The 26,084-nt window shown below is 39.7% G+C and overlaps 1 protein-coding gene and 1 non-coding gene across 10 annotated transcripts in view; both read left to right on the forward strand.

Moving 5' to 3' along the window:
* Positions 1–359: 359 nt before the first annotated feature.
* Positions 360–26,084, forward strand: part of IARS1 (isoleucyl-tRNA synthetase 1) — a 231,906-nt gene continuing 206,181 nt past the window's right edge. For 6 of the 9 annotated variants that reach the window (XM_061472908.1, XM_061472913.1, XM_061472914.1 and 3 more), the window contains exons 1-9: positions 360–493; positions 2,897–2,987; positions 5,216–5,335; positions 5,849–6,005; positions 6,482–6,601; positions 9,386–9,468; positions 20,331–20,448; positions 23,160–23,311; positions 25,264–25,347. In XM_061472908.1, the coding sequence (XP_061328892.1) occupies positions 5,217–5,335; positions 5,849–6,005; positions 6,482–6,601; positions 9,386–9,468; positions 20,331–20,448; positions 23,160–23,311; positions 25,264–25,347 (833 nt within the window). In that variant the 5' untranslated portion in view covers positions 360–493; positions 2,897–2,987; position 5,216. The other 3 variants (XM_061472910.1, XM_061472915.1, XM_061472916.1) reach the window with 3 other exon arrangements.
* On the forward strand, positions 3,560–3,694 carry LOC133279390 (small nucleolar RNA SNORA84). Its single transcript, XR_009746875.1, has one exon. It is a non-coding gene; the product is annotated as a small nucleolar RNA SNORA84 (small nucleolar RNA).

Here is a 26,084-nt window from a genome sequence, read left to right on the forward strand (position 1 = left end):
CCACAGCGCCCGCCCCTGCGGCTCTGCAGACCGCCGTTCCCCTCCCCTCAGCCGGTGGCCGCCGCAGCGCCGCGCTCCTCGCGCACAGACGTAGCGGTGTCAACCCCCAGACGTTTTAAGCAGCCATGTCACGGTGTGACAGACAGGCCGGCCGTTAACACCGCCGCACACCCCGTCCTCCCGCCTCACACAACCCGAGCCCGCCCACCGCCCGCCACAGCGCCCCGGCCCCGACCGCAGCAGGCCCCGCCCCTGGCCTGTTCTGGCCAATCAGAAAGCGCAGGATGGGAGGGCGGAAAAAGTTTCCCCTCTCTGCCCCACGCCGTCATGACTTAGCGTTCCCAGGACGTCCGCGTGGCCAATTGGAGGCCGCCTTATTGCAGCCGAAGTGTACAACGCGCTGATTGGCCGACGCAGCCGGGTGTGCCCACCGGTGCTTCCGGTCATGCTTTCCCGGGCGCGGTTGCATCATTGCGGGACAGGCTGTACGGAGGTGAGCGGTGGTGGTTGGACCGGCTTCGGTCCTGTCCCCTCCTGTCCTTGTGATTGCTCTCCTGAGCCTCCCGCACCTTCTTTCTGTCTATCGCCGGTCAAAGGCGTGCTAGTGAGGCTCGGGGGTCCGCTCACAGCTTTGAGGCCGGGGTGGCGTCGGCTACCGGGGGCGCTGCGGAGTTTTCGGAAGCGGTTCGTGCTGGCGCCGGTGCCGGGAGGCACCTTTTAGAGTGTCACAGAAAACAGGCGGCTCTTACGTGGCGTGCCGGTCCTGCTGGCTATATGGTCTGTGCAGATGGTTTGGGCTCTGGGTATGCTGCTGGTCCGCTCCTGCTCGGTGCAGCTGATGCTTCTCTTCTCGCCGCCCGGAGCTATGGAGCCCATTAACGGGGAAGCGGCCGGGCTGGCTGTCCCCCTCCTGGGTTTCGGGGTTAGCGTCTTTTCAGGTCTTCCAAAATGTGTGTTGTACGTGTAACGTTATGTTTGCATATAATGTATTTTACTCCCCTGGGTGCTCTTCAGATTTCCCCCCCACCCAGGAGTTTAGTGATTACTTAAAATAATTACTTACTAAAGGTTAACCAGCTTCCTTATTGCAGACTTCAGTACCAGTCGAGGTTTAATTTCCGTAATTATTTGAACAAAGAATCTAAAATTCCTTGTGTAGAATGTCTTAAGCATTCCACTTCAGCATCCTTATAATAGAGGGGAAGTTTCCGAGGAAGGCACACTAGCTGTGATAGCTGTGATACTCTGTCTTCAGCAAATGTTGCTCCCCCACCCCGGGAGTCTTCTGGGAGCTGGAGAAAGTGCAGATGTTTTAAGTTTGTCGGTGACATGCTTAGGAAGCAGCTGTCAGATAAGGGCAGGGTTCTGCTGGCACACAGCAACAGCGCTCACTGAGTCAAATAACACTAGTTTCTATCTATTTTAAATACATAGTTCAAAGTTATTTCAAAATAACCTAGTTTTTTGTTGGTTTTTTTTGATGATGACGAATTCTACACTTTTAATCAAGGCAGTATGAAGGCAAAAGGAAGAATTGCTTAAGATGTAAGTCAGAGTAAAGTTGAGTTCTTGTGTAGTATTACATATATTTGGGTCTGAACATAGTATTTATGAATCTACTCACTGTTTCAGCAAGTTTTCAATCAGTGTTTCAGCATAAAAAGAAACCTTCTGTAGTGGGAGACAGATGGGCTATGGTCCATCTTTGATGTGATATGTTGAGATGGATTAATCTTGGTACACTTTCCCTAACCTGTCCTTGGGCTCATCTTGAGTAGAATGAATTTACCTGTTTAGAAACTTGAAGATATCATTTTATAGTTTCCCAGTTTAGTTTTCTAATTTGCTCACTTTGGCGTGTATTGTAAGAAAAATCTGTAATTCCTCAGTTTCATGACCCATCAAATAGAACAGTTGAAAATCAGGCCATTATCAGTCTGCTATGAATAGGGTGTAAATATAAATCTTCAATGTTACCATCAACCCCCAGATTCTGTGAAGAAAACCATGGTTCTTTCCTGAAGTAATTACGCTTACAAATTGCAGTACTGGGGAGGCTGGCCATGAGGGTGGCAGCTTTGTATCCTTCTGGTGGTTTATATGAAGTTGTGGTTAGAGTAGGGTGAGATGCCTCAGTTGGAGAGGTTTTAAAGCTAGGTGTGCATGATTTGTTTGTTTTTTTCCTCACCCATTCCCAGGCCTTCGATTAGTGTTGGAGTTTTATTCCATATAAGGCATAGATAAGGCATTAGCCCAAGGTTTTCAGAAGCAAACCTTTGTTTGCTTAGTGTTCTGTTCCCATCTATTATTCCTTATATTTTAAACTTGGTTGTTTCCATCAGTTCTAGAAAATGGATGTTTCTGATTATCAGATGTACAGCTTACAAGATTGTTACCCCAGAAATTGCCTTGTCTCAAAGCTCAGTACCTGAAAAGGCAGAGTCTGGTTCTGTGTGCATGTAAAACAGCATGTTGTGTAATGCTGGGGAGGGCATCTGTAGGTGGAGAAAGAAGTCTTCTCATTTCTGAAGGGAAGTTTGCGCTTAGGTCTCTTAGCTTAGTAGTTTGTGTAAGAAGGTGCCTGGAACAAGGATTAGAGACTGACCATAAACCCCTTGAAATTAGGAGATTGTTTGTACACTTTTAATTCATTCTGATTCTCTCTCTTTTCTGTTTTTCAGTTGACAAAATTAGCAATATCTTCAAATCCACTTTGTTTTAACCATCTGTCTGTATGTGATGTGTGTTAAATCCAACAAATTCCTAAAATACTGGTTCATTCATTGTGACATCCTAATTGATTAAAAAATATACTGATTTAAAAAAATAATCTTACTATTAAAATGGACATCTGAGTTTTCTGATTTTAATGCTTGTTAATTTTTTTTTCTTCTAGATAAGAAGCCCAGCCTAAGTTTGAGACTGCTGTGGTACAATCTACAGAATTTGACACCTTTCCTATTGAATGTTGTTATCTTTTAGAAAACGTGAGTGTACTTGAAAAAGTTCCCCAGTAGTGTGTTGTTTCAAACTTTAATATTTCTTTTCAGCAGAAACTGAATAGAGAAGCAGGAAGACAAACCCTGCTTGTGTTTACTAATGTGTGTCCCAAAGTGCTGCTTTATTAGATGCTTTTGTATAATGACTTCTGTAACATCACTTGTGATATTTTCACTCGGTCTGTGTTCTAAGTAATGAGTTGGCCTTGATTTTTTTTTTTCCGATTTTTTTTTTTTTAAAGTACCTAGATTGCTTATAGATAGTAATGAACTATTTTTCTGTAGATATGTGGAGTTATTCATACCTTTGTCTATAGACTGATGATGCTTTTCTTGTACACAAAATTCTTTGCCTTTTTGCTCAGCTGAGGTTGAGCCTTAGACAGATTTTAGAAATGGTTTGTGTTTTAGGTCAATCCGTTTCAAATTCTGTTTTGTAACTTGAAAAAATTGACCTGTAGTGACTGTTACATATTAATTCTCATCAGTATTTTTTTTTATTTCCCTAATTCTGACATAATAAACTTATGTAATATTGATCAGATGGAGTATGAATTTGTGCCCTGTGGTTACTGGACACTGGTTGGTGCGTACAGTGCTTCAGTTGGTAGGAATGGGCCGAAAGTGATGCTGTGATTTACGCATGGAGCCTGTGATATGTGAGCAGCTTCCATAGCCTGGTCACAGTTACAGACCAAACCTGAAACCTGTGTCTAATTTATTAGATTACAGGGACTTGACAGCTGGGCCAGTTGCCAAAACTTTTGCAGTTACCATTACACTGCAAAGGCTGAGCTTGATAGAAGTAAAATGTGCAGATCCTCAAGTCAACTAGCTTGTAGGAAATAATGTTTAAGGCTGATTTTTTTGTATTATCTCCATTGTCTCTGTGATCTTGTAGCTGTGATCAAATTATTGAGAAATGGCATGGCCTCATTAGTGTTTTGAGATGTGAAGAAATCTTTTGTACTGAAGAAAAAGTTGTGTATGCAGTAATTTCCTCTCCATCTGTGGTGTCATGTGTGTACTAGGTTGTCCATTTCTCAATGAATTTCTTGTCTTACTTGATAATTTGGGTTTGTATGACAGATGATTCTCTCTGCTAATAAAAAGTATGAATGGTGGGATTTGTCTGTTGGTTTCATTTTGGGGCACACTTCATAAGTGTTCAAGTATTGAGGTAATGATTTCTCTGGTGTTTTGGTTTCCATTTAAGTACATGTTTTGGAACTTTAGCACTACCAAGCAGCCTGTCAACTGTAACTTGTATTTTCTTCATGCATTTGCATTTGTTGGTGCTTATGGTTACTATTTGAGAAAACTGAGTAAATCAGAAGACTCTGTCCATGTGCCATTAGTTGTAATTCTACAATGAAACCAAAACTTAAGGCTGTTCTATTGCTCAGCTCATTTTGGTGTAAGTGCCAAGGGGCAGCAGCAGTAAAGTTAGCGGTGGGCATGCCTGTTTCTTCTCTGCTGTCATCTATTACAACGTCCTTAAACAGTTTTCTTCTGTTATGGAACTCTGTCTTAAATATCTTTATTCTTATTTAGTGTTTGCTGTAGCATTTTTTTTAAATGTGACCCCTTTGAATCTTTTAGCAAGTCTGGAACAACAGGCAGCTCTATTGTGTGTTTCTAATGATGTTGAGAATTCTCTTCCTTATGTTGCTTATACATAATTTTGCTTGTAGTGATTTTCGTTGACTTACCCAGAATTGGGGAATGGCTTTAGGCTCTAGTAGCCAAAATCCATCAAATAAAAAAAGACCTTCAGGAAATGGCCAGCAAGAAGTTTAGTTCTGACGTACTTGTAAAACTGAAGAAAACACCCAGAAGAGGCCAGAAAGAGATTAGGAGTGTTGCCAGTTTTCTGGAAGTTAGAGATTTTCAAGACTCAGAGATGAGGCATTTGAGCTTTTTCCTCTTCTGTTTGAATTCTTCTCACGTGTTTATCTGTCGTGGCAATGCATTTCAAGTGTGCTGTCTGAAGTCTAGCTTATTTTAGGAGCATCTGAGAATGTTGGCTTGGCTAGATGGAAGAAACAAAAAAAGAAGTATAATAAAAAATGTATTGAATCAAACTCTTTGGGGGGAGAAAAATGGGATGTGGTTTGGTGATACAGGTTTGGAAGACAATAAACTGTGTTTGTCATTTTTTCTCACTTGTGTTCAATATGTATTTTCTTTTCTCTGCTTGGTTGTTGCTGGGAAAGAATGGTTCAACAAGTTCCAGAAAACATAAACTTTCCAAAAGAGGAAGAGAAGATACTGGAACTATGGAAAAATCTGAATTGTTTCCGGGAGTGCCTAAAGCAATCAAAGAACAGGCCTAGGTAAGAACCTGTTAGAAGCTGTAGCAGCTGTGTGTGACATTGCAAGGTTGGTTTAGCTGTAATTACTTTTTTATCGCCTCAGTTCTGTTAACAACAGCTGCTCCCTTTGCAGATAGCCTTGGCTAATGCTGCTGTCGCTGTGTCAGTGACCATTTGTGTTTCGCTTTGTGAAGTATCAACAGTTTTCAGGCAGTAGTAATAAAACTAATTTCCTATTTGGTGGGATTATAAGAAAAATCTGCAAGGGCAACTCTTTCCGGTATCTGCCGGTTGTGGAGCAGCACACTGGTATTTTCAGTAGTAATCTTGGTGGAACTGGCAATCAGAAGGAACTCAATGAATTGAAGTGTTCTCTTTAGTCCCACAGCCAATGTAGTACCTCTGCTGACTGATAATAAAAGAGGAAGAAATTGATGTTGACCTATTAAGATGTAAGAAGCATAAGCATACAGGTATTCTGTTAGAAGATTTGATGCTTAGTTTTTTAATTCAGAATGTTGTCTTGTGTTGTAGGTTTAACTTCTACGACGGGCCTCCATTTGCTACTGGGCTTCCACATTATGGCCATATTCTTGCAGGAACCATTAAAGACATAGTGACCAGATTTGCTCATCAGAGTGGTTTTCATGTTGACAGAAGGTTTGGGTGGGATTGCCATGGCTTACCTGTGGTATGTGTAATAAATCTGTCTGCAGATATTTCTGTTGGTTCCTATTTGCGTGCTGTTACCTTCTTATCGATCACATTTCTATTGCTTTTGTTCCTGGCTTTTTTGATTAAAAAAAAAAAAAAAAGGAAGTTCTTTGTCCACTGTGTTGCTCTGGCTTTTGCCTGTGTGGTGATGTCTACTTGTGTGTGCTTCCTATGAGTCGCCTGCCCTTCTTCAGGCACTGTTAATTCCTATAAACATTTGTTTATTTGGTATGTATATGATTTTTCTGAAGATAGGAGAGAAACAATCACACCAGGGTTACCCTTTGAAATATCTGCTTAGTTCAGGTGCAATACTCATGAAATCTCAAAAGGATAAAGGAGGCCTTTTAGCCTCATTAGAATACACAAAGCGTGAATAAACTATCCAGGGAAATCCTGAAAGCTTTTGATGACAGCATGTTTTTTTTGTCTGGTTGTTTTCAATGCTTCCAGGAATACGAGATTGATAAGACCTTAGGCATTAAAGGGCCAGAGGATGTGGCAAAGATGGGGATTGAGGAATACAACAACCAGTGCAGAGGAATTGTGATGAGATACTCAAAGGAATGGGAGGTAAGTGAAGACTTGATGTATATTCTGCTGTATGCTTCTAATTGTATGTGTGCAGGTGATTTTCAGCTGGGGTGAGCTTCATTCTTCTGTCTATTTGATTACTTGCATAAATCTCATGCCTTTAGCTTCTGTGTTTCTCACTGGTGATCCTAAAAGGGGAACAGAAGGAACATTATGGGCTCAGAACAGGGAGACTGCTGTGATGTCCAGACAAGGTTACTTTAAGGTAACCTGAAACTCAAAATGTCTAACTAGATATATTGAGCATATAATAGATATCTTGAACAAGTTATTTCTTTCTTCATGTCTTCTCTGTTTGGAAAATTGAAAGTAAGATCTGAATTTGATTTTCAAATGAACCTCATAAAGAAAATGCACGTTAACCTCTGGGCTTTTCTGCCTCCCTGCAGTCTTGTAATTGCTGAAGTGTAGAACTGTAGCTTGTATTTTTGGAACAGCAGAAGTTCTAGCCCTCAATCTTCCAAGAAAATATTGGTCTAAATCTTGCATCCCATGAATATAGTGAGAGGGAGAGCATTTCTCTGTGCAGACTCTTGAGACTGAAGAACTGTTCCAAGTAGATGGATTAGGTATTTTCTTGAGAGGCACAGGTTTGGTTTTTTCCTAAGTCTGAATAATATTAGTCTCATACAGAGAACCTGATGCTTCTTAAATTTTTCCTTAGCACTGTGGCCAGAATGAAGTACATTTAGCCCAGTACTTTATTTATTGTCAGCCTAATATGTCTCTGAAGTGAAAGATGAGGCTTTCTGGAGCTGAGGAGCGGCTCAGGTGCTTTCCCAGCTGTGCTGTTATATTATAGTGGCAGCATGCAATAGCAAGTGCCAAAGGAAGGGTGGAAGAGCAGACCATGTCTTTTCAGCCTTTATGACATAAGGCCTTCCTAGGCCAAATATTTTTTTTTTTCTTCAAAGTTTATAATCCCTAACATTTTTATTTTCCCTCATGAATTTCTCTAGCTACATTTTTAATCTAGGTATATGCATTAAGGCATTCCTACACACCGTTTGAAGAGCTCTTCTATAATACAGTTTCCAGTAAATCTGTATCTTCACTATTGGTTATGTCTTTTCCTAGCCAGGATAGCGCTAATTCTTTAGTTCTTCCTCATGCAGAAGCTGTTCTACGTCATCACAAGCCTCTGTATGTTCTTTAGTCCTGCTGTATTTCTTTTGATTGAAATAGCGATTTCTTACTTCAGTATCACTTGCCTCTTGCCCTTGGGTGTATTCTGAAGTTAATGGCAGTATCCAAAGAAACTGCAACTGCCTTTTGCAGAATAGCTGTGACTTAAATCTAAGCAAGTGGCTGGATGAAAAGCACAGAATTTGTTTTTTCAAAAATACAGCATTCATGTATACTCTGAAATCTTGTATTTCAAAAACATCATCAATGATTCTTTGTTGCCTTTTTTAAATAGAAATATAAAGATTAATTCTGGTTCATGTGTTTTCCATAGCTGTTCCTTTTAACTTGCTGTGTCTTCAGCAACTGGTATTTTTGCAGTGCTGATTAGTCCAAATACTTTAGTCTTTTAGATGGTAAATAGATTTGTATTTTGGTTTGTGCGAAAACTTGTGCATGTATATGTGTGTATTTTTACAGACATATGTTTTTTGATTAATAATAAAAGTAATGAAATTTAAGTATCTTGTTTGTGATTTGGCTGGTAATAAATTCAGGTATTTTGGGATAATGTTAGGCATTCCAAACATTCTTATTGGAGATAGTGTTTATTTTCTCTCTGGAGTGGCTAACGAATGTTTGAAGCTTATGAAATATATGAAAAGTTCCTTGGATGTATAAGACCTTTCAGTGGATCAACTTCATGGATCCTTCTACTGATCAGTCCTAGGCTTTGGATCTTAATAGTGGGATGTCAGAGTGGCTTAAAGGTCAGAATCAAAACTGATATACTTCAGGTATTATGTGAAAATATAGAGGTGGGAGACTTCATTTGCTTTGTTTTCACTTTACTGGTTTGACACTGAGCGTGGTCTGTGTCTAACAGTATTGGAACAGGTGTCTGTGGTTATTTGCAGAGCTGGGGGTTCTGATAGTTGTGACATTAGCAAGAGGGTACCACTTGTCCAAGTGAATCCCATAGCTAGCTTATTACTCATTAGTTTTTATACTCTGTGCCAACAGATGTGACCATAATCTGTCCTGAGTCAGGACTGACATCTGTCAGTCTTGTGGTTGTTGGCAGCCCTGTAATAGCTATTTGGGTAGTTGGCTTTGAATAAGTTTTGATAACTTCTTGTGACATACCAATTTCTTTCAGCATTTCTTTGTCTTCGAATTACATCATGTTTTCATATAACTGAAAGCTGATAGACTGTGGGGTCTGGATTTTGTCTGTCTCTGCAGTGAGTAGCTTTAAAAATAGAAGCAAGACCACTGTAATCAAAAGCAATTTTCAGGCACTTGAACCTCACCTGAACCTTGAGTGATCCACCATTTCTGTTTGATGAATGATGCAAATGATCCGCTGTTTCTCTTCAGTAGCCTTGAACATATTTGCTTCTTGTGTGACCTTTTTTCCAAGCAATTATGTTTGTAGTTTCATTCTTTGCTTATTTCATTCTTTGCCAGTTTAAATACACACTTTGTTACCATTGCCAGGCTAAAATATTTCCTAGATGTGTTTCATTGGTATGGGACAAACACTACGGTTAATCAGGCTGTTTCACAGAATAAATATTGAAAGGCATCTTGAAAGATCATGATAAATTTCCAATTTGTGTGTTTGTTTCTTAACAGTTCAGTGTTACCAGATTAGGACGCTGGATTGATTTTGAAAATGACTATAAAACTCTTTATCCTGAGTTCATGGAGTCTGTGTGGTAAGTTAACTTACATACATTGCATGTATGCTTTATAAATTTGAAATGTTAAGAAGGCTTCAATTATTGTAAAGATGTCAGTCCATATATCACTGGAACTTTGAAACATGCCAAATCCAGATAAACAGTGGACAGAGTAATTAAGGTGATGTGAAATCTCTTGATGTTGAAGTGACAGAATTAATTGCCGTGCTTTTTTTCTTCAAGATAGCAGGGTGCTTCACAATAAAATTCAACAGTACCGCTTCTACTGAGCCATGAAATCTTACTAATCTGTGTCAACTTAAAAGCAGTTCTGAAGATCTCCTCATATCTTCCTTGCTTGGTTTAGGAAATTCCATTGTATTTCTGCATTCTTGATGTTCCTCACACTGTCAGCTGCAATTGCCAAACTATCCAAACTTGCTTTAACACTAAACCTCTTCTTCAAGTCTGAATTTAAGAGACTGGGAATCTGCTGTTATCTTTTTCTTGGCAGCATAGTTTGATAACTGTCTTGGGCTCCTGGTGCAGAGCTAAGTGAAGTTTGAGTATTTTGGCAATATATTCAGGGTGACTGTTGGAATTCCGAAAGACAAGACTTATAGATTAAGGCTAATCAAATTGAGCTAACACTGAAGAGATAGTGACATTCAGTCTTTCAGGGGATAGAGTTACAAGCTGAATTACAGGGGAAAGTTTAGTAGTGCATATGCTGACAAAAAGCCGTTGAAAAGCAAATTATGTACATATTAAAGTATTATTGATGTACTTCAATATTAGTTTTACTAATAACCTGTGATTGTGTAGTTAGTTACATATAGTTACATTAAAGGATTGACAGAACTTCTGCAAGTCTGTGAAACTGATGTAGAGGGCTGAAATGTCAGTGAGCATTGAAAAGACAGTGAGAAGGGAGCAGATGTTTAAGTTAGCCAAAGAAACCCTGCATATCTAAGCTAAAAAGCTGACTGACAATAAACCTTTTTATAAGTTATAAAAATCCTTAGTGGCACCTAAAATTCTGTTTAACTAGCATCTTCCAAGGGTGGTTTAAAAAACATACTTGACTGGAACTAGCTGCAGGGTCTTTCTCAACAGCCCAAGCCTTTTGTGGTTGGTTGGTGTGCTTTTTCTCCCTTTGAAAGAAAATCTCCAGTCTTTCATCTGGCTTCCAGCAGTGACCTCCTCTAATGCTTGCTCTGGATCTGAAATCTCTGTGGCATGAGATTTTTAGGAAATACGTAGGCAGTCAACTTCTTAGTTTTTTGCTTCCTGATGCTGTTACATTTCTGTGTAATAATGCAGTGAAATACATGTTTTAAAACCAGGATTTTAAAAATGTGTTTTCTGGAAAGTCATCTAAGTCTCAAAGGGTCACATTACAGTGCTGTTGGCAGCTTGCTCTCTAGTAGAACAGGAGGTGGAACCACTGGTGTTTGCATGGAATGGCTGGAGGAGAGAAATGGGAAAGGAGTGTGGGATGCAGGTTTCAAGGCTAAGGGAGCTAATGCTTAAAGAGAGCACTGTAGCTGAAGTTAGTGCTTTTGACAGGGTAATGTACAATTAAAAAAATAGATTGTTACCTAGGCAGTTCTACTGCACCTCCCATACAAAGGGAGAAAACTTGGGCTGTTCAGCCTGGAGAAGAGAAGCTACGTAGAGATCTCAGAGCAGCTTTCAGTATCTGAAGGGGGCCTACAAGGATGCTGGAGAGGGAGTCAGCTACTGTAGCAGTAGGACAAGGGGTGATGGGTTTAAACGTAAACGGGAGATTCAGATTGGATACAAGGAAGAAGCTCTTTACTGTGAGGGTGGTGAGGCACTGGCACAAGTTGCCTGAAGAAGTGGTGACTGCTCCATCCCTGGCAGCGTTCAAGGCCAGGTTGGACGGAGTCTTGAGTGACATGGCTTAGTGGGAGGTATCCCTGCCTGTTGGCAGGTGATTGGAACTGGACAATCTGAAGGTCCTTTCCAACCCAAACCATTCTATGATTTAATTTTTTTAATAGTTCTTTTTAAATATATATACAAAACCTCTTTGAGACCTGTAGTGTCCAACTAAGTATGAAAGAGAAACTGCAGATTAATTTCTGCACTGACTGTAACCTGGTGACCATATTGGCCTGTCTAGTGGTTTTATCGTTTTGTTTTGTTCTGTTCTGCCTGTGGGAGTAGAATGCTGCTCTTTGTCCCAGAAAAAGTCATTGATGATAATAATGGCCGTGAGCATGGCAACCATGGATTTTTGTAGTTAAAATATGGTAAGGATTTTGTCTTTTTTTTTTTTTTAATCAGCTGGACCTATCTGTTCAGGTGGAGTATTTTGCCTCCACCACCTCTCCCCTCCCCCGTCGCCTTTCCTGAGGCTTGCAGTTCTGGTGTGATCTCAAGTGGAATTTCTGGCTTTCTCTGAAATATTGTTTCCAGTGGTGGCTGATTTTATTCAAATTGTTTAGTCTTGAAGTAGTTAAGGACTCAGAAATTAAAGATATCTGTGGTTTGTATAGGTACTGTACAAGCTCAGGGTGCTTGAGAGTATTTTTAATTCTTTTTTCATGCGTTACAGTAATGGGTTTCTTGGAAACAACTGCTTTGTAGGCATTGTGCTGCTATGTCTGTGGTGGCTGACAGTAGAACACATTTTCAGGCTGGTAAATTTGAACCCAGAACAAAACTTCATCCAGTGATAAAATTGTGGCATCTTTAGGTAGAGTTTTTCTGGAAATGCTGAAGGTAGATGTCATTAAAAGGTGCTTCTGCAGTGGTTTCTTATATAGAGAAGACAGTCAGCTCTTCATGTCTGAAATAACTTAAATAGAACTTGTAAGTTCTCACTCTGCAGAATTCGTATATCCATCCTGCAGCCAGCTTGAATCTCAATGGAAGTATGTCCTTCACTGAAAGCGGTGCAACAAGAAGGATGTTCTTGAGCTAGCATTGAACAAACATGCAATGTAGTAATGGTTTTATTTTTTTGTACAGCTTGTGAGAGTGAAATTGAGAGCAGTTTGTTGTGATCTTAAACTTTTTACTGGTCTACAGTTGGGCTGAAAGAAGCACATGAGCTTTGGGGAAAACCAGAGCAAAACCAGAAAAACAGCTAGTGAATTATTGTCTTACTGCTGGCTTATTGCGTAGTTCTCAGGCTGACTGTGAGTTTGCATCTCAGGAGCAATTCTCCCTGGCTGCTGAGGAAGCAGCCTGAGAAGTGCTGAGGAGAGGAGGATGGGAATAACTTTGAGGGCGGAGTGATGACACATTTGTGGGTCTGATGAGGAGTTTTTTCCTCCTTGGCACAGCTTTAGGGTTAAACAGCTTCCTATCACCATCTAGTGTCTAAGTTTAGCTATTGCACTTCGGGTGTAATTCAGTTTTAAAAACAGTGTTTTGATCTTCTGTGGGTTAATGATGGTGACCGTAGGGTCGAGTGTTTATGGGTAAGAATCAGGGGGGGAAAGACCAACAAGGCAGATATCGTGATGGGAGTCTCTCACAGACCACTCAAGCAGGATGAAGAGGCAGATGAAATATTCTGTAGGCAGCTGTGAAGTCTCACAGCCACTGCCATTGTTCTTGGGGGGTGCTTCAGCTTACCAGATATCTGCTGGAAGTATGTACAGCAGGGAGGAAACAGTCTAGGGGGTTCCTGGAGTGTGTGGAAGAGAACTTTTTGGCATAGCAGGTGAGGGAGCTAGCTAGGGAAAGTGCCCTGCTGGACTTGTTGTGTGGCAACAGTGAAGGACTTGTGGGTGATGTGATGGTTTGAGGCCATCTTGTGCACAACAATCACGAAATAAAGAGTTTTCAGTTCTCAGAAAAGTAAGGAGGGGGTGTCAGTGGAACTGATATCTTGGACTTCCAGAAGTCAGACTTTGGTCTGTTTAGGAGCCTGGTTGTTGTGGTTTAAGACCAGCCGGTAACTCAGAACCATGCAGCCGCTCTCTCAATCTCCCTCCTTCCTCCCCACCGCTCCCAGAGGGATGGGGAGGAGAATCGAAAGAATGTAACTCCCACAGGTTGAGATAAGAGCAGTCCAGTAACTAAGGTATAACACAAACCACTGCTGCTACCACCAATAATAATAATGATAAGGGAAGTGACAATGGAAGAGAATAAAACCGCTCACCACCCACCAACTGATACCCAGCCTGACCAAGAAGTGATCTAGCTCTTCCAGGTAACTGCCCCCAGTTCACATCCTGGGCATGACGTGCTGTGGTATGGAATACCCCTTTGGCTAGTTCGGGTCAGGTGTCCTGTCTCTGCTTCCTCCCAGCTTCCCCTCCTCCCTGGCAGAGCATGAGACTCACAAAGTCCTTGGTCAGAATAAACATTACTGAGCAGCAACTAAAAACCATTGGTGTTATCAGCGCGGTTCCCAGGCTGAAAATCAAAAACACAGCACTGCACCAGCTACTAAGAAGGAGAAAAAAATGACTGCTACTCCTGTACCCAGGACACTGGTTGACAGAGTCCTCTGGGAGGTAGTCCTGGAAAGAAGTGGAATCCAGGAAGGCTGGACATACTTCAAGAAGGAAATCTTAAAGGTGCAGGAGCAGGCTGTCCCCATGGGTGAAGAGGTGAACTGGTGGGGAAGATGACCAGCTTGGCTGAATAGAGAGCTTTGGCTTGAACTCAGGGGGGAGAAAAAAAAGGAGAGTTTATGACCTTTGGAAGAAGGGAGGACTACAAGGGTATCATGAGGTTATGCAGGGAGAAAATAAGAAGGGCCAAAGCCCAGCTAGAGCTTAATCTGACTACTGTCATAAAAGACAATAACATAAAAAATGTTTCTATAAATACATTAGCAACAAAAGGGGGGCTAAGGAGGATCTCCATCCTTTCTTGAATGTGGTCTTTTCCAACCTCAACTGTTTTAAGGTTCCATGTCTTGCTTATATGGTGTGAAACCACAGGTAGTGGAAACACTCCACTAAATACCCTAAGAAGAAGGTTCTCTTGACTCCTTTTTTGGTAACACTGGATAGGCTGGGGGAGAATGAGAAACATCCCTAGTTACAGTAGAAAATTGTTATTTTACATGTTTGACGTCGTGGCTGTGCACTAAAACTGTGCTGTTTACTGTAAAAATGCAGTATGGAGCTTCCTTTGGTGATGGGGCACTTCGTCCAGTTCTGCCTTCCTTCCAGTGGACCCATCGCCTTTGTTCCAGTTTCGGTTTTCCCTTTAGGATTGTTAAGAGGGGACCTTCTTTTCTTTCCTTACTAGGTGTGGCCTTTGGCCCTGCCCTTTCTTCTGCATGAGCATCAGGCTTGGGGTGCCACTGCACCCCTTCTAAGCTGCAGCTGAAGAGGTTGTAGACAACATTTGCCTTGGGTTGCCTGACTCCTTACGTGTTACTTTATTTTCATTTTGGCATGATTGGTGTTGTGGTTTTTTTTTTTCCCTGTACTTTGTATTCTCAGGATGGGCTCTGCCACTCATGTCCGTGTCCAGCTGCCTCCGCCCTTCTCTGTGAGTAGGTGAACGGGGAGTCTCCTTTGAGAGGATGACTGGCAGAAAAATAAAGATCAAAACAGCTGGGTTGTTACATTTTATTTTGTTTTTTCTGTGTAAGCAGTAAAAGTTGTTTTCTGATTCAATTCCCCCCCACATGTGTAGTTTGTCTAGCACTTAACCAGAATGATTTCAGAACAATAGATTTGAAGTCCTAATAGGAATTACTGTTGCATTTTGTGTGTTTTATGACTCTCTCATTATTTAGAGAGATTCAACGCTGTTTTGACCATTTTTTTCTACTAGTTATCTCCAATTTTTTTCATACTTGTGTGGGTTTTTGTGCATTTAGTGCTCTAGTCTGCTTCTTACCTTCTTACCATTCCAGTCCTCATTGTTTTGCCTCCTTGCCTGTCTTTTGAAGAAAGGCACACTGAACTCCTACTTGGATGATCTTTGGGCTAAGTCTAGCATCAAGTTTAGATGTTTGTATTTTCTGCTATACAGGTATTTTACACGTCTGGATTGATCCAGAATCATTTTACACACTGATCCAAAGGTTGGAGGGTAGTTCTGGGAGAGAATGATCTCTTTATGCTGGGATCTTCTAGTTTTTACTGGTAGTTGTACATAAGACTTGACAAATTTTGTACTTAGGATTCCTAGGCCCCAGAACAATTGCTCTTCCTTTTTGTCTTAAGGTGTCTTTCAGAAATGCTGTTCTAAAGACAGGCTGTTTGTGTTTGTTATTGGACTTAATGTTCCTCTTAGGTTTATGCTTTTTTGACTCATGTTCAGTGTTGAGTCTTTCTGTTTTTCATCCCCATGCATCTGTTTTTCATTGTTGTTTTCTTTTTGATTTCATCTTTTTCTTTCAAGTGTTGCTCATGAATCACAGGAGAGCCTACTCCTTAATCTCTGCTGCTTACGGTGCTGTTTGGATGCATTCTGCTTGCTGGACTGATACAATTTCTTTCACAGAAACTGTCATTTATCTTGACATGAACTGATGCTACATCACACAGCAGTGATTTTGTACATTTATCTATACTACCATAGACAAGTTGAAATAATGCACTTCTAGATCCTGCTGTTGTAATGATTTGCCCACTTTGGTTTTAGTCTTTGTCAGTAATTGAGTTTGCAATTCCTTTGTGGTGTGCTTTGGGGGGGGGAGGAGTTTGTTTGTTTTGGTTTTGTTTATTTGTTTTGGTTTTAATTTAAAAAGGAAAAGCGCTTGCTGTGAGTTTGAAAATAACTTCTCAATGGTAGTAATAAGTACTTTGATTTTCTGGAAAGCTAGGAGCTTTCAAACCTCTAGCAAATCTTTAGATACTGAGTCTTTGCACACAGAATCACTTGAAATTGCTTGATACCCAAAAGGAATGCATTAAGAATTTGAGAAGCTCTGAAATGAAATCCTTCTCTTCAATGTGAAGTCAGTGTATGTGTTTGAAGAGGACAGCTTGCTTTTGCATCTGGTGGAGGATGCTGGGAAATGTTTGTTTTTGTGTGGGAATCTAAGGGTGTTTTGAGTATTGCGTTGACTGATCGGTATCTTTTGCAAGCAAAAGCTTCCTTTGTAGGGGTTATATCCATGTGGTGGTTGCATGGTGTGTATGTGACTTGGATCAATGAATATTGTAGCCAAGTTCTAATTTCTTTAAAGTTATGCGTATGGTGAGAGTAACTTACAGTCTGGTTATTGTGTATCATCCCCTCATGACACTTTAGGAACAACAAACTTCAGTGTGTGTTACTATTTTTAGAAGTTAAAAGTGCCACCCATCTTTAGGGACCCGGTTTTCTGTTAATAAGTGGCTGGAATATGCATGTTCAGTTCACAGTTTCCTTAACGGCATTTTTCTTCAGTAAAGGAATATGTAAGTGCTGCTCCCACAGCCAAGAGGATGCAACTATATTTATTTACATTTGAGGAGAAACGTAGCAGAAGTAGAGGAATAGGTTTTGATTTCTGACCTGTAAGAGAAAATGTTTTCTGTTTGTCAGTAAAAAGGAGCCATGTGGTTTTCTTAGCTTATTTCTTTTCAGAAAGAACCACAGTTTCTTATTTGACTTACAAACCTAGACCCTCTTTCTTGCGAATAATCAGCATTTTGCAAACATAAGGGTTAAAACATGTTTTGATGGGTTATTGTCTAAAATACCAAGTCTCAAACTTTTAAGCAAAACCTGAAATCCTCCTTTGTATAAGTGACTCTGACTGTTAGAACTAGGTCCACTTTTAGGAGCTGCTTTGTTTCAGGTGGGCAGGAGGGTTTTATGGATGCTAGGAGGAAGCTGGTTGGGAGTCATCTCCTATGTGCTGCTTCTGATGGTCACACAAGAACTGTTCTTGGAAACTTCTGTTAAGGAAACCAGTTTGGTGTTTCTTGAGAGAACAGCTTTTTGCAGTGACAGTGAAGGCTGTTGCATTATGCATCAGTATTGACTCGTTCGTAATTCTACTTATTATGTTGGAGTGGCTGTTTGAGGGTAGGGGTTATAAACTACAAATGAGTGAGCTCTGAAGAGTGATGTGGTTCGTAGAGCCCATCTCTTTGTTCAGCGGTGGGACAACTGGGGAGCACTTGGTTTGCAACAGGGCAGAATTGCCACAAGAGGGAGATGCTGGCTTGGATTTTTAACTTGGCAGCTCCATGTAGTGTTCACCTTCCCGAGTTTACAGTTTTCTGAGTTTACAGTTATATTTACAGGCAAATTAAATATTCAGTGTTTCTCTGACTAGTTTTCTTCTATGCTGTTAGTTGGCAGTGTTTTTCAGAAAGTAGAGGTGTGGTGTATGTTGTCACGGACTCCATGCAGGTACAGAATAGTTTATTTAACAAAGTCGCTTGATTATATGCTTTAAGCTTACAATAACCAATAAGAACCTGCCAGACAAATATTCCTCTACAGGTTACTCAATCACCACTTTTCATAATCATTTCCTTGTTACTGTTTCTAGCTGATAATGTGCTTTAGATGTAGCAAGCTATGTTATTGCTTAAGCAGACTATGTTTCTTTTTACAACTATATAGCAGTTAAGCACAAGATACCTTCTGCTCCCAGAGCTTCCTATTTCAGTCTATGAGGAACAAACATCATTTTTCTCCTTGGTCTGCTTATGCCAACACTTTGTGGTTAGTCTCGCATATGCAGCTGCATTGTGTTCTTAAAATGGTCCTCAACATAAAGTGGAGCTTTTTTCCTATAGATAGTTTAGTTAACTGGTTTTGGTAGGCAAATAGAACACCTTCAGTGTAAGTGCTGTCACTTGTCACAGTCTGTGTTAGTTATGCTCTGAGATGATAAGCATGCATTTAAATCTTTAACTTCATAGAATCGTAGAATAGTTAGGCTTGGAAAGGACCTTAAGATCAAGTTCCGACCCCTCTGCCATGGGCAGGGACACCTCACACTAAACCATCTCACCCAAGGCCTCGTCCAACCTGGTCTTGAACACTGCCAGGGATGGAGCATTCACAACCTCCCTGTGCAACCCATTCCAGTGCCACACCACCCTAACAGGAAAGAATTTCCTCCTTATATCCAATCTAAACTTCCCCTGTTTAAGTTTTAACCTGTGACCCCTTGTCCTATCACTACAATTGGCCAGCTCCAGTGTATATGCTGGAAGCTGATGAAACTATATTCACAAATGTATTTTTTTTAAATTTTTTAATAAAAGGCTGATTTGTATTTATGCCAGTTTAAGTTGATAGAGTCTGTTGTAAAACAGATGCACTCACTGTTATGTGTCAAATATGGGTTAGAGATTGGGCAGTCGTAACTTGCCTGTGGGTGACATTTATTACATTAAAAGTTAACTTTTGAACTGTGTGTGTAAGGTAAGACACCTTCATTGGAGTGCGCAGCTCCGAAAGACTTCCGGGTTTGGTTCTGCCTGTGGCAGAACTTGATGCTGCTGAAGGTCTCTGTTATCCATCTTAGACTTCAGATTATATATTTTTTTCTGATGCTAATGACTGTTTGTAGGAAATTCTGGACTTTCAGAGGCCCATGAATGAATCTGAGTGGTCTGCATGTCTTATCAATATGAAAGCCTATATTTTTTTCAACTGTCTGATCTGTATGGTAATAGTTATTCCAGTCAAGACACTATGTGACTTCCATGACAGCAGGCCAGTGCATATCTTTTGATGTTCTTGTTTTGTGTTGCAGATAGAAATCAGTGCAATAGTCTGCTTGCATTTTGTGTTGTGGGTTATGATTTCAAACGTAGAAGGCAAGATGCTGACTTAAATACAGGTCCAGATTCTCAAGCTCAATATGACAGCCTGCAGAAGGAAGTGCTGCTTGCCAGGATGGGGCTGGTTGCTTAGCAATGAGTCATTTATCTGGAAAGGGACCCAGAAAAGAGATCAGGGCAGTTTGGAAACATAGTTTGAGTAAAGGAGCTTTTAAAGTCAGCTTTGTTTAACAGTTTGGATCTGGAATGTGAAATGACCAGACTCTGCAGAGAGCAAGTCTAAGCGTGCAAGTCAGTGAGACTTGATCAGCTGATATTGATGGTGTAGTAGGTTGAAGTAAGGTTCGTGATCCTTTAGTAAGCTCCACAGTATTTAGATACAGAGAATCACATGAGTTTGTCCTTCACATGGATGCCTGATGAGTTGCTGTGTGAAATTTCTCTTCCAGCTTCTGTTCATCTTGAGCATTGACACAATTTGTCATATTGTAATATTATGTGCTGTCTTGACTATTTTGAGACACTGTAAGGATCCAAATATGCTACAGGCTGTATTGAAGATTTCATAAACAGAGTTAATGCTTAATGTGAGACTGTGATTTTGGACTGGAACTGAGTCCAGAGTGAGATGAGCTGATCAAGGAGAGCATTAATGTAAACTCTGCATGGTTAGCTGTGCCCTTTTGTGAAAAATGCTCTTCAGATAGTCAGGTTTTACTGAGGGTGGGTTTCCAGGTATCTAACTTGTATCTGTCTCTCTTCTGTAGCACTAGTTGCTGTAGTAAGTAGGTGCTTAAGATGATGTAATCAGTGAGCAGCCATGTCGCTACACGACTTCTCTCTAAATTATGACTGATTGCAGTCTTGTTAATAGTTCAAATTTCAGGTGGTCTTTGTATTCAAGAAACTTGAGAAAGGTTAGTCAGCAATACAGTTTTATATGTCAACTAAACACTGTGTGCTGTGCAGTCAGTGCATGGAAAATCAAGCTGGCTGAATCAGCTAAAGGTAAAAGTCATCCAGAAATACAGTTGCAATCAGTTAATCTCTTTCCTTTTGACTTGCAAATACTGTCTTTCATTGACAATTGATTGTTTAAGAAAGGTGTTATTCAGAATGGCACTTCAGCTCAAGCAGAACCCTGTTCTGTGGCTGATTTACCACATTTGAAATGCCAACTGCTATTTCATGTTTCTTGTTTACTTCCAGGTGGGTTTTCAAGCAACTGTATGACAAAGGACTGGTGTATAGAGGTGTTAAGGTCATGCCTTTTTCAACTGCATGCAATACTCCACTGTCAAACTTTGAGTCCCACCAGAATTACAAGGTGAGTCAGTATATATGTGCATTATACGTTGCAATCAGTTTTCTCTATTGTCTTAAGTTTGGATTTGGAAAACTAGTATTTTTTGCTTGGTGGTACATAAGCATTTTATTGCACTCCAAATTGAAAGTAAAAAATTAGGTAAATGGGTTACTTCTAAGTATATTTTCTGTATTTATTTGGATCACTTGATCTTAGCCTTCTTCCTCATTCTTTTTGGTTACTACCTACAGTTCTATAAAATACATACTTTGTTTTATTCTGATAAATTACTCTCACTTCCTCTCTGGGCTCTCAAGATGAGTATTGCACTGTGTTGGGTTTTTATGGTAAATACTTGGAGGAGAGCTGTAGCTGTCCCTGTCTGTCCAGATCAGAAAAAATGAAGGTCCTTGACACAGTCAAAGTCTTTTGTGAGGGGATTAATGGAAATTGTCAAAGGCTGTGTTTGGTTGTAGAGCACTAGGCTAATTCTTCAGAAAATCATTAATTCAGATTGAGAAATTCCAGGAAATGTTTTACCTATATCATGCGTGGTATGCTGTGTTGTAGAAGGTGTTCCTTTAAAATGAATGCCTAGATACAGTAGGTGCAGCTTCTCATTTGAACCAAACTTATGTTCGCATATGTGAGGGCAGAACTTGGGTCCCAGTTTTCCAAATTTTATGTTAAGTTTGTGGACAGAGGTTTCGTTTCCAGTCTCCACCTAGGTCTCTCTATTTACTTAGGTTGTTACCATGGAGAGCTAGCACGAATTGTACATCTGGTCATTTTCACATTTTGCCTAAGAAAGGCCAATTTGGCCAAAAATAGAATAGCATTTAGGAAAGAAATTTCAGTAGACTTGTAGTACAGTGCAGTCCACAGATACTGGAGCTTTGCATATTGCTGAGGGCTTATTAGACCATACAGAAGAATAAAGGTTTTGTGATTTAAGAAAGTGTGACCTGCAATGATACCTCGATGTTTATGACTGACAACTGCAGTAATTACTTTGCTTGTACTTACTGACACTTCAGACAGGCTCAGATTCATGAGCTTTCTTTAGCACAAAAACTATTCTGTTTTGGTGGGGTTTTTTTTGTTTGTGTGTATGCCCTTTTTCTATAGAGACTTAATGAAATATTTAGATGTCCTTTCTTACTTTAAAACCAGTAGTGTGTCTGGGGGCGAGGGTGTGCTGCTCTGTCACTTCATGCAAAGAGTATCTTCTTTGTCTGCCAGAGGTGGTATTTTGAAGACTGAAATGTTATGGGTCCATAAGCTGACATGATTTATTCTTAGCAAAACCAGTCATTTCTGGGTGTAAGGCAGCTGTTATCTTTCTCACTGTAGAAAGCAGGCTTTGGCTTCTGTTTATCCAGCAGGACAAAAATAATGAGAAATAAACGACATGAGAAGCAAATTGAGAAACTGAGTTAGGCATCCAGTGTACACTTGAGTCAACTATGTCAATAGCTTGTATTAGATTTGACTGAAGAAGTGCTTTGGATGAAAGCAGGTATACTTTTGTGAACACATTGAAACATTATATAGTGCTATTTATTTGGCAGCCTGGATGTTATCTTATTATGGCTTGCCAGTTATTTGTATCTGCATGGTCAACGTAGTGCTTCAGAAAAATGGAGTGAATAGCTTACAGTGTCATTTAACAATTGGTAGAGACAGAACTGTAGTGATAGCTCCATCTTTACTTGGTATTAAGGGTGATTTGAGAGTTATGTAAGATTTATGTTTTACTGCTGACTGCACCAGATGTTCACAGAAAATTCCCTCTGGAGCAGTCCGTAGCTCAGACATAAATAGCTGCCTGTCTCATGATGCTGTTAACTGTTCCATGGGAAACTAGAGAGCCTTGCTGTAGACATAATGAGGGGATAGGACCTATTCATGGTTTTAGGGTCTTTGTACCTGGAACCCATTTTTGTTTTGGCATTTAAAATTAATAATGAATTAAAAAATTCATATTTGCAAGATTAGACTTGCTTTTTCAAGCTGCTTTTCATAATATATGAGATGTGAAGTGACTGAACAGGATTGTACTTGTCTGAACGAAAAGCTTTGTTTTCAACTGGTTCTTTTGACTTACCTGAAAGCAAAATTCTGTAGAGTATCTGACAAAAGTCTCCTGCTCTGAGATTTTTTTTAAATCTTTAAATATTTACACTTAAATATTAATTAAAACCCTTAAATACTGTGAAATAAATATATCCTTAAATACGCTTAGATATATTCATCCTTAAACAGCTTCTTAATGAGAGATTCCATCTTCTTAAGTGACAGTTATTCTTCCTACTCCCTTACGGTAGAGGAAAAGGTAGGAGAAGGCTTTGTGTAGCAATATCTGAGAAACTGCTGACTTTCTTGACAGGTGAGATTGCTTATAAACTTTTAAAATAGGATTATAAGAGTTCCTGAGGGAACTGACACTAGGCTCTGTGTTGTTCTGGCATCTAATTCCCAAAATCTCAGTTCTAATCTGAATTTTTAACTCTGTGGCCTTTTTGGACTGACAGTTTGTGCTGCTATAATGAAGGTACGTTAGGACTGGTTGTGGCTGCTGCTTTGCCACTACAGTGATGAGCTAGGCAAGTTGCAAGGTGAGTTTTGGTGGATAGCAGTAAGAGTTACTACTTCTTAGATATTTTTCTCACTAATGCACAAAGTAAACTCGCATCTTGCTGCCCCCCTTTTAACTTTATCTTGTTTTTAAGGATGTTCAAGATCCTGCAGTGACTGTGAGCTTCCCGCTGGATGAAGATGCAAATATTTCTCTTCTTGCTTGGACCACTACTCCTTGGACCTTGCCTAGTAACTTGGCCCTTTGCGTTAATCCGGAATTGCAATATGTTAAGTTGAGAGGCAAGTGTTAACTGAAGGTGACATACAATGAACATTTCTTTCTTCAGTGCCTGTGAATATGTACTTGCATTTTGTATGATAGACTGTTTTATGCTGAATTTATAGCGCTTTGCAGCGATTGGATCAGTGTTATTTTGGAGGATGAGATTTTTCTACCCATGTGGCTGATGATTTTTGACTGCTGGGCTCTTTTTATTTTACATGCGTTGTGAGAACTGTTCCCTAAGATATATTCATAGATGAAATAAAGAGGAAGAGCAAATGTTTTGTCTGTTGTATTAAAGTAACACTGTATTTAAGACGCAGGGAAGTGTGACTGGGTGTCCCCAACTTTTTTTCTTCCCACCTTTCCTAGGGCTAAGACTCATGAACAAGTTACTGCTATAAGACAGCTAAGTTGCAGTAAGTGAATGTCTCTCTACTCTTAACCCATAATAGGCTCAAGCTGTCAGGTGCTAGCCTTGCATTTTTAGCACAAATGCAAGGCAAGATATATACCCTGAGTTCCAGTGTAACACTACATTTGACCATGTGCCTTGGCTTACTCATGGACAAGTTGTGCCTGGCTAAATAAGTTGTACTACAGGGTAATCTTTTTCACGAGAGCACCAGCACTTCAGGAATTGTATGCAACAGGCCATGTAGGCTGCATAAACAATATAGGCTATTGCTTTTCTTGTTACTACTTCAAGTTGTTTTCCAGGGTTTGCAGTTCCATTTTTTTTCAGTTGGCAAGGGAGTATAGAATCATAGAATCGTAGAATAGTTATGGTTGGAAAGGACCTTAAAATCATCTAGTTCCAATCCCCCTGCTGTGAGTATGTTATGATGTCTTCCTTTTCACTTAGGAAAGGAATTTATTTTATCTTGGATATGCAATTGTCATCTGAAAAACCTTCACACCCCCAAAAAAAGTAGTCAGGAATTTGTATGAAAGTACTTCTTGCATTCCTGTTTTCAGGTTCTCCCAAACGGCTTACCTTTTCTTACTTTTTAGTGTACATTTTCTTTGTTTTAAAAGAGAGGTGGGGGAAAACTATATATTCAAGTTGGCATTTAGTCTGGAGTAAAAGAATGCCAAAGGTATAATTTCCACTTCCAACATAACCCTATGAATCTAGTGTGTGTCTAAGGTAATGTTAAACATGAAAAGGTGCAGAGTACTTTACAGTGAACTACGTATGTTTGGGTTTTCTTTGTTTTAAGAGAGAAATAAATATATTTTGATTTTTCAAAGATGACCTCATTTAAAAAGAGTCACTGGGTACTTTCAGAATTAACACCTACACCTGCCTGAGATGCTCAGTTGTTGGATGTCTTTGTCTTTGCCTTGCAGACTGCTGGTGCGATAGAGACCCTGAATAAATTGAGAGGGTAGTAGTCTGAATAAAACTTCTTGAAGTTAAGAGATTAGGGTTGTTTGGGGGTAGAAAATGGGTTTCCTTTGTAACGCTTCACTTTTTATTTGTATTTACTTCCTTTGAAAAGAAATCCGGCATAAAATTGGTTGGAATAGTAAATCTCAGAAAGGCAGCATGAAGTGTAGTCATTACCCCTGATGTCAACTTCCTAATCTTGATTTTATGTTTTAAGTGTTCATCTTCCAATTGTTTCCCTCTATTTCAGTTTTCACTGAAACTTTCAATAGCTTTTCATTGGCACAGTGATAATAAGCAAGGTAGAGTATTTCTGCCTCGAACAAAAAAACACACTGAAAATCAGTACCGTGGGTTTCATCTTGTGGTTTCTGTTCAAACTTAACTCTTGAAAAGTGTTCATTAAGTGGCTGTATGGGGAAGAAGCAGCTGGAAACTAGTTGATCAGCAGGATTATTCTATTAGTTTTATAGCTAATATGATACAATCTTGCATAAATTGAAAGGTTTCATAATGGTGCAAGTGAGGATATTAAATTGAGATTTATGTAACTTTTTGTTTTATTTTGTATTCTAGATAGTGCCACGGGAAAGATCTACATTTTGATGGAATCTAGGCTGATAGCGCTTTACAAATCTGACAGTGAATATGAGATACTTGACAGGCAAGTACATAAATTATTGCACACTTGTTAGCTTCCAGTATTTTTACAGATTAGAATTTAAGTGTTTCAAGAAGTTGGATTTTGCAGTTATGTAAAGATGGGCTTCCCTGCTTATGTGTGTCTTGCTAAAATCTATAAAAGAAATGGAAATTTACTTGAAGAAATTGGTCTTGCACATGAAGCTGCAAATAGAATAAAAATTTTATTGGTTTGTTGTATTTCTGTGAGGGGTGGGAAGGTTCTTTAGTAATTTTACTGTGGGTTTTCATAGAAAGGTGTTAATTTAAAAGTCTCAAAAAAAGCCTGGAGATTGTCCAAATGCTGAATGCTTTCTAAACATTATGTAATTATTTAAAGGGAAATGGGCAAAAGCAAAACCATTGTCTTTAGGAAGCAAATACTGCTTCTATAGAGTGTTCTACCTAAGTTATGTAGTTAGTGGCAGTTAATGCTTTCTGAAGACAGCTTATTCATCTTGGTTCTGTGGAAAAATAGGAATTATTTAGTAAGTCATTAAATTCTCTAGCTCCCTTAAAACATGTAGCTTGGCTTCTAAATCTTTTGTGTAAGATGTCAGCCTGTTAATGCGGTGAAATACAGCAATTTCTTTTTTTCTTTTTTTTTTACTTCATTCAGTCTTGTGTAGTGGGTAAAAAGCCAACCAAACCTTGCAAAAAACCCACACCACACAAAACCGTAATAATTAGAAAGCAAAGACTAACATTTCTTCTGAGAAA

Source organism: Pezoporus flaviventris, unplaced genomic scaffold, assembly GCF_033815535.1.
Source record: "Pezoporus flaviventris isolate CSIRO_AGI_PZ_B2104156 unplaced genomic scaffold, CSIRO_AGI_Pfla_v1 ptg000073l, whole genome shotgun sequence".
NCBI classification, from domain to species: Eukaryota; Metazoa; Chordata; class Aves; order Psittaciformes; family Psittacidae; genus Pezoporus; species Pezoporus flaviventris.